This window comes from Maniola jurtina, chromosome 4 (assembly GCF_905333055.1).
Source record: "Maniola jurtina chromosome 4, ilManJurt1.1, whole genome shotgun sequence".
In the NCBI taxonomy this organism is placed as follows: Eukaryota; Metazoa; Arthropoda; class Insecta; order Lepidoptera; family Nymphalidae; genus Maniola; species Maniola jurtina.
The window spans coordinates 2174440-2187844 of record NC_060032.1 but is presented as its reverse complement, the minus strand read 5'-3'; the positions used below and the strand labels follow the sequence as shown (position 1 = coordinate 2187844).

The following is a 13405-nucleotide window of genomic DNA, read 5'->3' as shown; positions in this document are numbered from 1 at the left end:
CGTTGGCTCACTACTGAGCACGAGCCTGAATGAGAAGGCTGTAGGCCATGGGTTTAGACAGTCCACAACGCTAACCCAGTGCGGGGATTAGCAGACTTATTCAGACGATATCTTAGATCGAAGACAGTCTTCTTGAATCTAAAATTCCCTAGTGTGAACACACCCTTATTTTCTGAGTAGTACCCATAATGCGTGCATTACGCTCCGGCATATAATTTACGTCGTAATGAGAAAGGCGTACCAGTCATGTACTGTTCCTGTTTTGCTGTCAGTACGTACGTTTTACTCTTAGTACAAGTTATGAGAGACAGCGATAAAAATTAGAAAGTTACCTAATGTGATCACACCCTTATTTTCCCGGTAGTAGATACCTATACCAATGCATTTATTATACAACGGCATATAATTAACGTCCTAATGAGACAGGCGTTCCAGTCAAGTAGTTTTCCTTTTTTGCTGTCCAGATATTTGACTCTGTTCGCCTGTTTGTAAAGTTACACCTTCAAAGATGAGTTTGAGTTATGTAAGGCAGAAGCGCGTTTGCCTAGAAAATGCGTATCTTACTCTACCTTTGAAGGTATTTAGATTGTACAATGTACATGATAGGAAACACAGAAACCGGAATGGCAGTCTACACCTTAGCGGTTCGTATCAGAAACGTTGAGCAAAAACGTTTTGTGCGTGTGGATTGGATGTTGACCACATAAGGTTCAACGTTTACGGTTTCTCACTGTTCTGTGGTAGAATGTTGAGAGGATTTCCGCTAACTTCTGTATCTTGTACCAAACGTACATGTTTGTAATATAGCTCACGTAATGAAGAGCTTCTTGAGACTCACAATACATCTTTTACAAGCGCGTTAATGTACTGAGATGTTGAGATTTTATAACGCAGAGATCGTAATAATTTTATTTTGATATCGCTATTATTTTAAAAGTGAAGATAAAACAGATCAGTGCTCTACAAGTGTAAATTAAAAATTTATAACACCCCCGACCGACAAGTGAAGGTTACAGTAACTAGAAAAGAGCTGATAACTTTCAAACGGCTGGACCGATTTTCTTGGACTATTCCGCGCCTACGATCCAAAGTATCTGAGTTTTCCAAAACATCATTTTCAAATAAATAATTATGTATATCTAGGCAACGTCCATCTTGACAGCTTGATATTTGTCAATTGACATAATATTATGAACCTAACGGTTATTTAACCTTCTTTTCTACAAGAAAACTAGAAAAGAGCTGATAACTTTTAAACGGCTGAACCAATTTTTTTTTGGATTATAGCTAAGAACACTCTCGATCAAGCCACCTTTCAAACAAAAAAAAGTAAATTCAAATCGGTTCATTCGTTTAGGCGCTACGATGCCACAGACAGATACACAGGATACACACGTCAAACTTATAACACCCCTCTTTTTGGGTCGGGGGTTAATAATAATAGTACAAATAAACCCTGAATAGGGATGATGACTACTAGTCAAATCAGCGACTTTTTATCAAACGTCAAAATGCACGGTTAGCAAGGGAGCTTGTATGAAATTCACAGATGTGACATTATACACATTCGACGTGCATATTTTAGTTAAATCGATAATTTGAAATGGTTAGCAAACTTAAAACTAGCATCGAATGTGAATTTTACTAATTTCGGAAGACACTCTATGCAATAATTAATCCTCAATAGCTCAGCGGTTATAGGAGCGGACTGAAATCTGAATGGTCGGCGGTTCAAATCTCACCCGTGGCACTATTGTCGTACCCACTCCTAGCACAAGCTTTACGCTTAGTTGGAGGGGAAAGGGGAATATTAGTCATCATTAAAATGACTAATATTCTTTATTAAAAAAAAAATACTGAGAATCATTTATTTTTGACATAGACATCGTCCCCATTCTTTAGAATAGAGCAAAGAAAGTCTGGTCTCATTATTTCATTGTCGAGACCTTTTCAAACTTAGCAAAATTCTGCCTTAGATTAACAAATGTAAGAAACGATTGTCTGTGTTTTAAAAGTTCTTTTAATTAATCATTTATTAAGCCTTTTCAACTTATTCCGAAGTAGTGATGCTTTCCTAATTAAGTCTTGTCTTGAAATAAAAGACTTCGCAAATACTGTCCTATTTCTTTTTAAGACTTTCTTAAAGTACTCTTGAATTCTTGTTTTTTCAAGTATTTGGCCAATTAGGTTTGGAGTGTTCTTTGTAACAGAGAATTTGTATGTTATTATTCCATTAATGATAAATGTATAGGTATATACGCTACGTATGTGCCTCATAAGAAATCTTAGAGTCACTCATAGGCTGATGGATCTTTCCATCGGCCTATGAGTGACTCTAAGCTATACTTGTAGTTTCTTTACGTGATAAGTGACGTTAGTCTTATGCTCCGTCGAAGAAATATTGAGCATCCGACTAGTAGGTAGTACCTAGTAGTACAGGTTAGGTACGCAATAAAAATGACAGAGCACAGCAAATAATGAATACATATCACTGGCTAAAACGACGTCATTATTTTTATACGGAGGCTCGCGCATTCGTCTCGTAAATCCTGCCGTTTAATCATACGGCCATTTTGATGTGCCTTCGTCGACGACAATCATTCTTCCTGCTTTAGTTATTCTATTTAAATTGTGTATGCCTACATCTGTGCGAACCTAAATATTTAAGTAAAAGGTGACTGATTGATCTATCAACACACTCAAACTCTTGGACGGATCGGGTTGTGGCATGCAGATGCCACACCCCGAGACACCCCGAGAACGAACGAATCTTCGAATGCCCAGGTTGTGCCGACCTAAGGGCAGAAGCGCTAGGATTGACTGATGCGGAGGGCGTGAATGCCCAAAATCTTATAGCGTGCATGCTGTCGAGCGAAGACGCCTGGAAACGATATAGTCCAATGCTGAGGGCTATCATGATGCGAAGGGAAGAGAAAGAAAAAGAAGAAAAGAAGAAGATAGAGATTTAAGAGGTCAGTATGAAGTAATGCCACGCAGTTCCGTGCTCACCTTGGTAGATATGGCTTGGTAGTGGTGTAAGACGGACACACCCTGCCAGCAGGTAGAAGTCCGTAGGGATTTTTTCCTCTCCCGAAGAAAAAAAAAAGCCATTACGCAATGCAAACCTACCAAAGGGTATGCAACATTTTTGCACTTTACTTATAATAATCTATACTTAACTTTAATCTATCCTTATAGTAAAATCAATATTTGCATACGTTCTTAACGCTCTTATGCCTTGTCGGTTTACCTGGGTAAAACTTTGGCGTAAAAGGATTTTGTTGGGATAATAAAGAGGTGGGCTGCCAGGTCGGAAATGAGATTTTTACAAAACCGTAAGAATGTGCGCTAAATTATAAAAATAGGTGGGAGTGTGACTTATTTTGGAATTATATACAAAACATTGTAAATAAAACACTTTAATATTATATATTTTACTTCTTTTATACCATAGGGCATCTATCCGTCTTGGCATTTTCATGGTGGGGCGTCTATCCTTTCAACAGGCATCTATCCCCAAAAAAATGGTTCTGCAATAACTCACTTTATGCAAAACCACTAATTGTAAGGTCAACAAAAACTAGTCGTAACGTTACATGAAAGATTGAACTAGCTATACTAACAGAAATTATTCAAAATAATATAATTATTTCAATATACATACTAAAATAATAGTTTTCAAATAGGAACACTTTTTCAAAATGTGGGGCATCTATCCTTACTTTACCCTAGATTAAAAGCGTTTGTCTCCATTATCATTAACCCTTCCCATTTCACAAGCTAAACCATACAAAACACTCGTAGGTACAGATTTGTTTACAAAGCCGCGAGCCTGGATGTCTTCCGATCGCAATAAATCAGTATCTACCTATAGTAGAATGTTGATTCATCCCTAACATAAAGGAAGAGAACACCATAATGACAATCGGATATTATTTTCGCGCAAAAAATAAGGAAAAATAATACGCATTGATGCTCCCAACGATATTGGTTTTACTCAGTACGTTGGATGAAAAGTGCGTTTCTTGGAAACAGAATATCGAACATTTTGTACATACTTTACATATTTCTCCTAATAAACAATTTTTCTTTATTAAGCGAGAGTTGCAAATATCTACTAGAACAAATGTAAATTAAAAATTTATAACGCCCCCGACAAGTGAAGGTTACAGTAACTAGACAAGAGCTGATAACTTTCAAACGGCTGAACCGATTTTTTTGGATTATAGCTAAGAACACTCTCGATCAAGCCAAGCCACCTTTCAAACAAAAAAAAAACTAAATTAAAATCGATTCATTAGTTTAGGAGCTACGATGCCACAGACAGATAGACAGATAGATACACGCGTCAATCTTATAACACCCCTCTTTTTGGGTCGGGGGTTAAAAACGCCCTTCTTCCTCCTGTATTTTTGTATAATATTCATATATTAGTAAAACTGCGATAAAGAATACAAGTGTAAATTAAAAATTTATAACACCCCCGACGATCCAAAGTATCTGAGTTTTCAAAACATCATTTTCAAATAAATAATTATGTATTTAGGCAACGTCCATCTTGACAGCTTGACATTTGTCTATTGACATAATATTATGAACCTAACGGTTATCTAACCTTTTCTACAAGAAAACTAGGAAAGAGCTGATAACTCTTAAACGGCTGAACCAATTTTTTTAGATTATAGCTAAGAACACTCTCGATCAAGCCACCTTTCAAACAAAAAAAAACTAAATTAAAATCGGTTCATTCGTTTAGGCGCTACGATGCCACAGACAGATACACAGATACACAGAAACACAGATACACAGATACACAGAAACACAGATACACAGATACACACGTCAAACTTATAACACCCCTCTTTTTGGGTCGGGGGTTAAAAATGATCATTGACAACATTGTTCCGTGATAACTGATTAGTTGATAACTAACACCCGTTTGCAAAATTCAAAAAGCTATTTCAACAAAAACTTTGGTGGCAAATACAGTAAAAATTTCTTAGTATAATTACTATTCTTATATTACTATAAGAATTAATATTCTTATCTTATAGATACCTTAATATTATCGCTGGTACCTAACTGTTAGGTCGAATTGCAAGAAATAACCTAGTGCATATGATTCAGTATAGAGTATAGCCATTTTTAATATTCTTTAAAACAATTTACTAATTAAGTTATCTTTATTATTTACAATTTCAATTATTACTAATTAGGCCCTAGCAATCAAGTCATACCGCGCCTTTGAATCTCGAAGCCCAAAGAAATTTGGTTCAAAGCATTTCGAGGTATAATTGTATCCTTTTATTGTGTATCTCCGTAATAACCAAGCCAGAGCTGTCTTAATTTGCAGATGTGCGAATCGGGTCCCTGAAAATAAACATAATTGTAATGTTACCATTTTCTCTTAAAGGTACATTGACTTCTGTAGAAATTGTCTCTCATTCCAATATTATTTTGATAACCGATCATTTTGCCAAAATCAACGATACACAACTAATCTTTTTAATTAACATTAAACATTTAAGGGTGAATACAGGACTTATTTCATATTCTTTACTTGAACTTACCTATACAAATACGATTTCCTTCACCAAATGGTATGTAACTCAATTTTACTATTTTTGAAACGTTTTCAGTACTAAATCTCTCTGGATCAAATTCTTCGGGCTTAGGAAAATATTTTTCGTCTCTTTGTATTCCGTAAATTGGGATTACTACAAAAGTATTTTTTTCAATTTTTATATTTCTCGACGGTAGAACGGTATCTTTCATGCACATTCGTTGCATTAATCCTATTGGTGGATACTTTCTCATCGACTCATTTATTACCATTTCTAAGTACTCCATTTTTTGTATATCCTTATAGGTTATTTTTTCGGAACAATTCTCAAAAATTGTGTCTATTTCATTATGAAGCCGATTCAAGATCACTGGATTATTGGATAGTTCGAGTAGTGCAAAGTTGATCACATTGGCTGATGTATCCACTCCAGCCATGAAGAATGAAAATGCTTGTGCAGCTAGAACTTCATCAGTAACTTTTAACTCAAAACCAGTTAAAGGATCATGCATGATTTCTTGGTTTAGTAAATCCAGACAAGTGTCTATGAAATCATACCTCTTTTCTTTACTACAACGACGGTTATTTAACACTTTTTTTAGTATACCAACAACAAAATCGTTGTGCTCACCAAAAGTCTTTAAATTGAGAAAATTGAACAATTTCGGGAAGATATTTGTCATAGCAAACTTGATGTTAAAAACGTTTACGGATTCCGTAGAACTCCAACCAAAGTCTAATATTGGATTTGTCATAGTATTTGAAGATTCAGCATTGATCCCAAATACAGATGCACTAATAGAAGCTGAAGTGTAAGTATGGAGTGCTTCAAAGACGTTTTCTTTCGCATGGGGATTCAATTTTATAAACTCTGCAAAATCCGATGCACATCGTTCCAATATGCTGAACATATTTTTAAGTTTCGTTGCAGTAAAAACTGGTGATATTTTTTGTCTCAATAGTCTCCATCTGGCGTAGTCATCTATCAAAAGCAGATTATTGGCCAAAGTGTCTTTAGGATTCGTTTTATATCCACGACCGTAAAAACTTTGAAAGTCACTTTGTAGAACCACTTGTATATCTTCCAGATTTTTCAAAATCAGCACTGGTTTGTATCCAACGAAAGTCCCAACGCAATCTTGGGTGGGGTGGCTGTCATATATATGTTTATATATTTCTGATAGTGAACATTTACCTAACATAAAGTGCCAAGCGTTTGAGTTTACTTGCACAATTCCACGCTTCTTCCAATAATGTCTATTTTTGGTTTTCATTATCAATAGTACCACAACGACACAACAAGCCAATAATATTATAACGAACACCATTTTCACCGATTTTATCAGGAGTCATTGTAACACTGATGTATTTTAAAACTGTATCTTAAATTGTCTAATCCATTTATAGGCACTGCTTCGAATTGCATTTTAATGACGCCGAATTATATCAAGGTAATTTATTTTGAGGTAATCTTTATTATTGAAGTACTTTAAAAGCAAATCATAGCATCAAATATGGAAACGACACTTCGCACGGATTTTTCCAACTTAACTCACATATCATAATACTGATAACAGATTTTCGTAAAATGATCATACATTATGCCATTTTAGGTAAGCCTTTTTTTATTAGCAATAAGTGTGAATTAAAAATTTATAACACCCCCGACAAGTGAAGGTGATAGTAACTAGAAAAGAGCTTATAACTTTCAAACGGCTCAACCGATTTTCTTGGATTATAGCTAAGAACACTCTCGATCAAGATTTTTTTCAAACAAAAAAAAAACTAAATTAAAATCGGTTCATTAGTTTAGGAGCTACGATGCCACAGCCAGATACACAGATAAACACGTCAAACTTATAACACCCCTCTTTTGGGTCGGGGGTTAAAAACCCGCATGAAAATCTGTATAGTAGTTTCTGAAATTAGCGTGAACTAACACAAACTCAGCACAGTTGGGACTTTATAGTATTGCGTAGAGATTTATATTTCTCTACTTAGTAATAATAATTATATTATTAACTAGCTGATACCCACGACTTCGTTCGCGTCGAAGTAGGTTTTTTAAAATTCCCGTGGGAGCTCTTTCATTTTCCGTGATAAAAAGTAGCCTATGTGCTAATCCAGGGTATAATCTATCTCCATTCTAAATTTCAGCCCAATCCGTCCAGTAGTTTTTGCGTGAAGGAGTAACAAACATACACACACACACACACACACACACACACACACACACATACAAACTTTCTCCTTTATAATATTAGTGTGAAGTGTGATGTGTATCTGACTAGCTTTCCCGCCGACTTTGTCCGTGTGGATATAGTTTTTTAAAGATCCCTTAGGGATTTCTCAAAAATCCTTTAATACAGGAACTCTTTCTTATAACAAGAACCTGCATATAAAATATTTATGTTTCAGCTGCGTGTTGCTATTGTCTGTTAGTTGCTTTCTCCTTAACCCCCGACCCAAAAAGAGGGATGTTATAAGTTTGACGTGTGTATCTGTGTATCTGTTTGTGGCATCGTAGCTCCTAAACTAATGAACCGATTTTAATTTAGTTTTTTTGTTTGAGATGTGGCTTGATCGAGAGTGTTCTTAGCTATAATCCAAGAAAATCGGTTCAGGCGTTTGAAAGTTATCAGCTCTTTTCTAGTTACTGTAACCTTCACTTGTCGCGGCTGTTATACATTTTTAATTTAGACTTGTATACTTATTGTAAGAATAGAATATTTTTATTCAAATAAAAATCAGTTTGTAGAATTTCTATTTACAATATACCTAATACAGTATGTGACTGACTGACTGACAGGCATCCGGATCAAGAATTATTTGAAACTAGCTGATGCCTGCGACTTCGTTCGCGTGGATGTAGGTTTTTTTAAAATTCCGTGGGAACTCTTTGATTTTCCGGGATAAAAAGTAGCCTATGTGCTAATCCAGGGTATAATCTATCTCCATTCTAAATTTCAGTCCAATCCGTCCAGTAGTTTTTGCGTGAAGGAGTAACAAACATACACACACACACACACACACACACATACAAACTTTCTCCTTTATAATATTAGTGTGATTTTGCGTGAAGATTCTCTTTATAACGTCGTAGGTACGAAAGAAAAAATTTTGGGAACCTCTAACGTACCTAGATGTTTTTTTTATTATTTTTGTTGTTTGTAATGCTAAACATGATAAGATACGTGTTTTATATCTCACCGTAGTAATAAAGTATATACTTACGTCTTCCATATTTTATTGCAAAGGATTTTAAATTTTTTTTCGCTTGGATTATGTTAAATTGATGTTTGGCTAAGTTGATTAGTTGGAATCAACTTTTAGTGGACGAATCGGTATACAGGGAGAATTTCGCAACTTATCCTAATCTCGAGCTTCAGGGCGAGTTTCGTGCGTAAAGAGTTATTTAGGGCGGCCAATTTACTCTGATAAGGGTTGATCACGTGTCCCTCTTATTGCTAGTATAAAATTACAACTGTAATCCGCTGATATGAAATTACGATTGTAATACGGTAATAAATTACCATTGTAATGATAATAATGCCCTTTCAGTCGAATTTCGGCCACGGAGGCTAATCTGCACACAGACTTTTTCCAAAGTTCTAATATAGTAAAAGTAATAGGAGTTTTTTTAATTAGTTATTTATGTTTTGCGGTGCAATATACTATATACACACATACATACATACATAGTACCTATTGTTTTTGGTAGCGGTAACAGGTTTCTGTAACTGCGCTTTTCTATTATAAGTATAGATTGTTATGGCTATACTGATGAGCTCAGTCGGTGTAAGGTCCTTTTACATAGGGACTCTTATATAGGGACTCCTATGAAAAAGGACCCCAGATAGTTTCGAAATTAGTCGGGCTTACATCGACTAAATACGTGAGTATAGCCGTGGTATAGCCGTAACAATACTTACTTATAATGGAAATCACTTACGATAGTTTCAACGGTAAAATGCGTTTTTCTACTTTACAGCTCTAATAGCTAGATTCTTTCTTAATAGCTTTGAAACATAGACCTTCAATTCGAAGATGGGTGGGCTCAAGGTAATAATAAAATTGTAAGGGTCCCTTGCGGGACCCTAGAAAGTAGTTTAATTTCAATAATTTTCCGTAATGATCAAGTTTATTTTAAATTGCTCAACGCAGCGCGAGGCTCTCAATCACAACTCAATTATGCTCAACGGACGTAGCATGCGACGCTGATAAATGCCCGATATAAAAGTTATTACTTTCAATAAATAAAAAATATTATGTCGGTAATTTCCTCTTTGCTTTTGTATTTTTTTTTCTCCGGTACTTAACACATAAACGTATTTTATTATTAACTAGTTGATGCCCGCGGCTTCGCCCGCGTGGATTTAGGTTTTTGAAAATTCCCGTAGGAGATCTTTGATTTTCCGGGATAAAAAAGTAGCCTATGTCACTCTTTTCGTCTTTAACTATAGGTTTTATTTATTTATTTACTATAGTACCGCCCACAGAGTTACACATTTTAATTATACATGTTGTTTCTTACTTTCTATTGCTCTTATGCAACTCCACTTACGGGCAGGTTAGAGTGAGATGAAACACGGGCGTCAGCTAGACTATTATAAATACAGGGTGTAACCAGAACGCTAGCAAAAATGAAGACAGGTGATAGTACCTACTGATGATTACTGAAAAGATACCATAAAAAATACGAAAAACCTGTATTTTTTAAAAGTGCACAATATATTGCAAATAAAACATGTGACTAGCGCTAGAGGTCAACAAACGTTCCGTAAATAGGTCACTCGAAGTCAATGACGCGTCGTAGGTGGGGCATTGACCCGAGTTTTGCACGCTACACAATGCGGGTTTGAAAAATACTAAATCACTAAAACTACAAGCTAAGGCAAATGGTTATTGGCATCGGATTGTATTAAGGTAGTATAACGCTAAGTTTTTGCTAGCGTTCTAGTAACACCCTGTATAGCTAATAACTTGTAGTTTCTCGGAATTCCGCAAAGTACCGCTTTCGATCAACCAATCTGCCGAAGTTAATGTAGATGGCTCGTAGAATATAAATAGAGCTCGTTTCAGAACCTAATTAGGCTAGAAGGATAAATTGCCGCTCGGGGTGCTATGTGCTCGCCTAACGAACGCCAGTACAAAATATTTTATAGGTAAAAATAAACTCCCAAAAGGACGCGGCCAAAAAACGTGTAAAAACAGCGTCTCGTATTTGGGGGTACGAACGTTAAAATATTTATTTTACGCTCCACTACGTTAACTCTTTTTGATTGAAAACTAAAAATTTCTAATGAAAATACGGCCCCCAACTCCAACATTTTCCCTTATATATATAACTAGCTGATACCCGCGACTTCGTTCGCGTGGATGTAGGTTTTTTAAAATTCCCGTGGGAACTCTTTGATTTTCCGGGATAAAAAGTAGCCTATGTGCTAATCCAGGGTATAATCTATCTCCATTCTAAATTTCAGCCCAATCCGTCCAGTAGTTTTTGCGTGAAGGAGTAACAAACATACACACACACACACACACACATACAAACTTTCTCCTTTATAATATTAGTGTGATAGTTATTTGTTATAAAAGGCTGCGAAGTTGCTATTTTGTTGCGAGAGTTAAAAAATAGAATCCTGAGCGTAGCGAGGAATTCATAGGCTCGAGTGCAAATAAATTTGAAGCCGTGCAAATTGCTATGTAAGATGATAAGATATTATCAAAAACAATATGAATTAATAATTCAGTAGATTCGTCGTCAGACATAACTTCGTCTCGCGAGGCACAAAGCAATTTATTGTTGTTATCATAATATATCATTCTAATGAGCTGCTACTTTATGCAGATGCCATCAAGTTTATGTCTGTCTGCATAAATTTATGTTCGAGAAAGCTGTTGTAACTTCATATTTTATTAAATGCGAGCAGCAAAATTAAAACTACATTAATAATTTCTGACGAGGACACGATATGAGAGTGAGCTAGAGTGAAGGACTCGGTTGGATCCTGAATCCACGATATGCCAAAACGATATGACCTAAAGCATTCGTATAAAGACAAGTGTAAATTAAAAATTTATAACACCCCCGACAAGTGAAGGTTACAGTAACTAGAAAAGAGCTGATAACTGTCAAACGGCTGAAGCGATTTTCTTAGATTATAGCTAAGAACACCCTCGATCAAGCCACCTTTCAAACAAAAAAAAACTAAATTAAAATCTGTTCAATAGTTTAGGAGCTTCGATGCCACAGACAGATACACAGATACACACGTCAAACTTATAACACTCCTCTTTTTGGGTTGGGGGTTAAAAACCTTCACCATTTCATAATTGATGGGAGGTATAACAACCCTTAACACTGAGTAAAATGAGGGGAGAACGACAGATGGTACCTACTTAATAAATCCGAAAGTGTGTCTGTGTGTCTTCTAGATTTTTAGCACTACCCAACACCCACTACCCAACCAACTAGCACGGCCCACCAGTTTATTCGATTTTTATTAGCTACAGAGTTAGCTTACATCCCGGGAAAAGACATAACCTACTTTTTATCCCGGAGAATCGAAGAGTTCCCCCGGTATACTTAAAGGCCCATCCGTTTAATATGAAAGATCCTACAGAGGTAGCTTGCATATACCGGTATACTTCGAAAAGTTAAAGATGCGTGCCCGGGATCGAACCCTGTACTTCCCGATAATCTTAACCACTAGTTTATCACCACTAAGTTAGCCAAGAAAAACTATGATATACTTACGATAATGCGTTACTGCACAAATGAATTTGTTTTTTATTTTTCCTAATAAAACCTTGTAACGGATTCTAGGTTGTTATAGATAACGAATCATTTTAAAGATAAGTAATGATTTCCAGATAAATCAGATCATTAAATAATAATCTTGACCTTCATTATATTACAGATAAAACCTGTTAGAAATCTAATTTTATTGATTTATTTAATACATTAGGTAAATAGCTGAGTCGCTTTTATTTCGCACGGGTGTTTTTATGTTCGAGAATGTTCGTTTTATATCCAGAAACATTCTAATTCTGTAATAATTAGGGTGTGTTTACATAATATAATAGATAATAATAATTCTATTTCTCGGAGAAGAACTAGATACCTACTTATTGAAATAATTCGTTTTAAACCCCCGACTCAAAAAGAGGGGTGTTATAAGTTTGACGTGTGTATCTGTGTATGTCTGTGGCATCGTAGCTCCTAAACTAATGAACCGATTTTAATGTGGTTTTTTTTTTTGTTTAAAAGGTGGCTTGATCGAGAGTGTTCTTAGTTTTAATCTAAGAAAACCGGTTCAGCCGTTTGATGATGATATGTATATGATTTGTGATATGAATAGCACAGTTGCTCAAAATACTTATTCAAGCTTTTTTTTGGGGTTCCGTCCCTCAAAAGGAAAAACGGAAACCTTATAGGATCACTTTGTTGTCTGTCTGTCAAGAAAACATGTATGTACTTCCTGTTGCCCTAGAATCATATAATTTGGTAGGTAGGTAGGTAGGTCTTATAGAACAAGTAAAGGAATAAATCTGAAAACAGTGAATTTACAGTTACATCACACAAAAAATACTTAAAATGCGTTTACGAAAAAAAAAATTACTAAATCACATAGGTAATAATAGATGGCACTGTTCATGACTGTTGCCACTAACTTGCAGTGTTGCACATAAAAATGTTAAAATAATATATTGTTTGTACCTACGATGGTACGGAACCCTTCATATATGCGAGTCAAAGTCAAAGTCAAAATCATTTATTCAAAATAGGTACATATTTAGTACTCCTTTTGATGGTCTAAATAGTTAAATTTGACCGGT

At 35.5% G+C, this 13405-nt stretch overlaps 1 protein-coding gene across 1 annotated transcript; it reads right to left on the bottom strand.

Annotated features, from left to right (window-relative positions):
* Nucleotides 1–5151: 5151 nt before the first annotated feature.
* Nucleotides 5152–6909, bottom strand: LOC123864225 (cytochrome P450 6k1-like). Its single transcript, XM_045904511.1, has 2 exons — nt 5571–6909; nt 5152–5370 (listed from the first exon to the last, which is right to left on the bottom strand). Exons 1-2 carry the CDS (start codon nt 6889–6891, stop codon nt 5213–5215), a joined length of 1479 nt encoding a protein of 492 aa, XP_045760467.1. The 5' UTR covers nt 6892–6909; the 3' UTR covers nt 5152–5212.
* Nucleotides 6910–13405: the final 6496 nt, after the last annotated feature.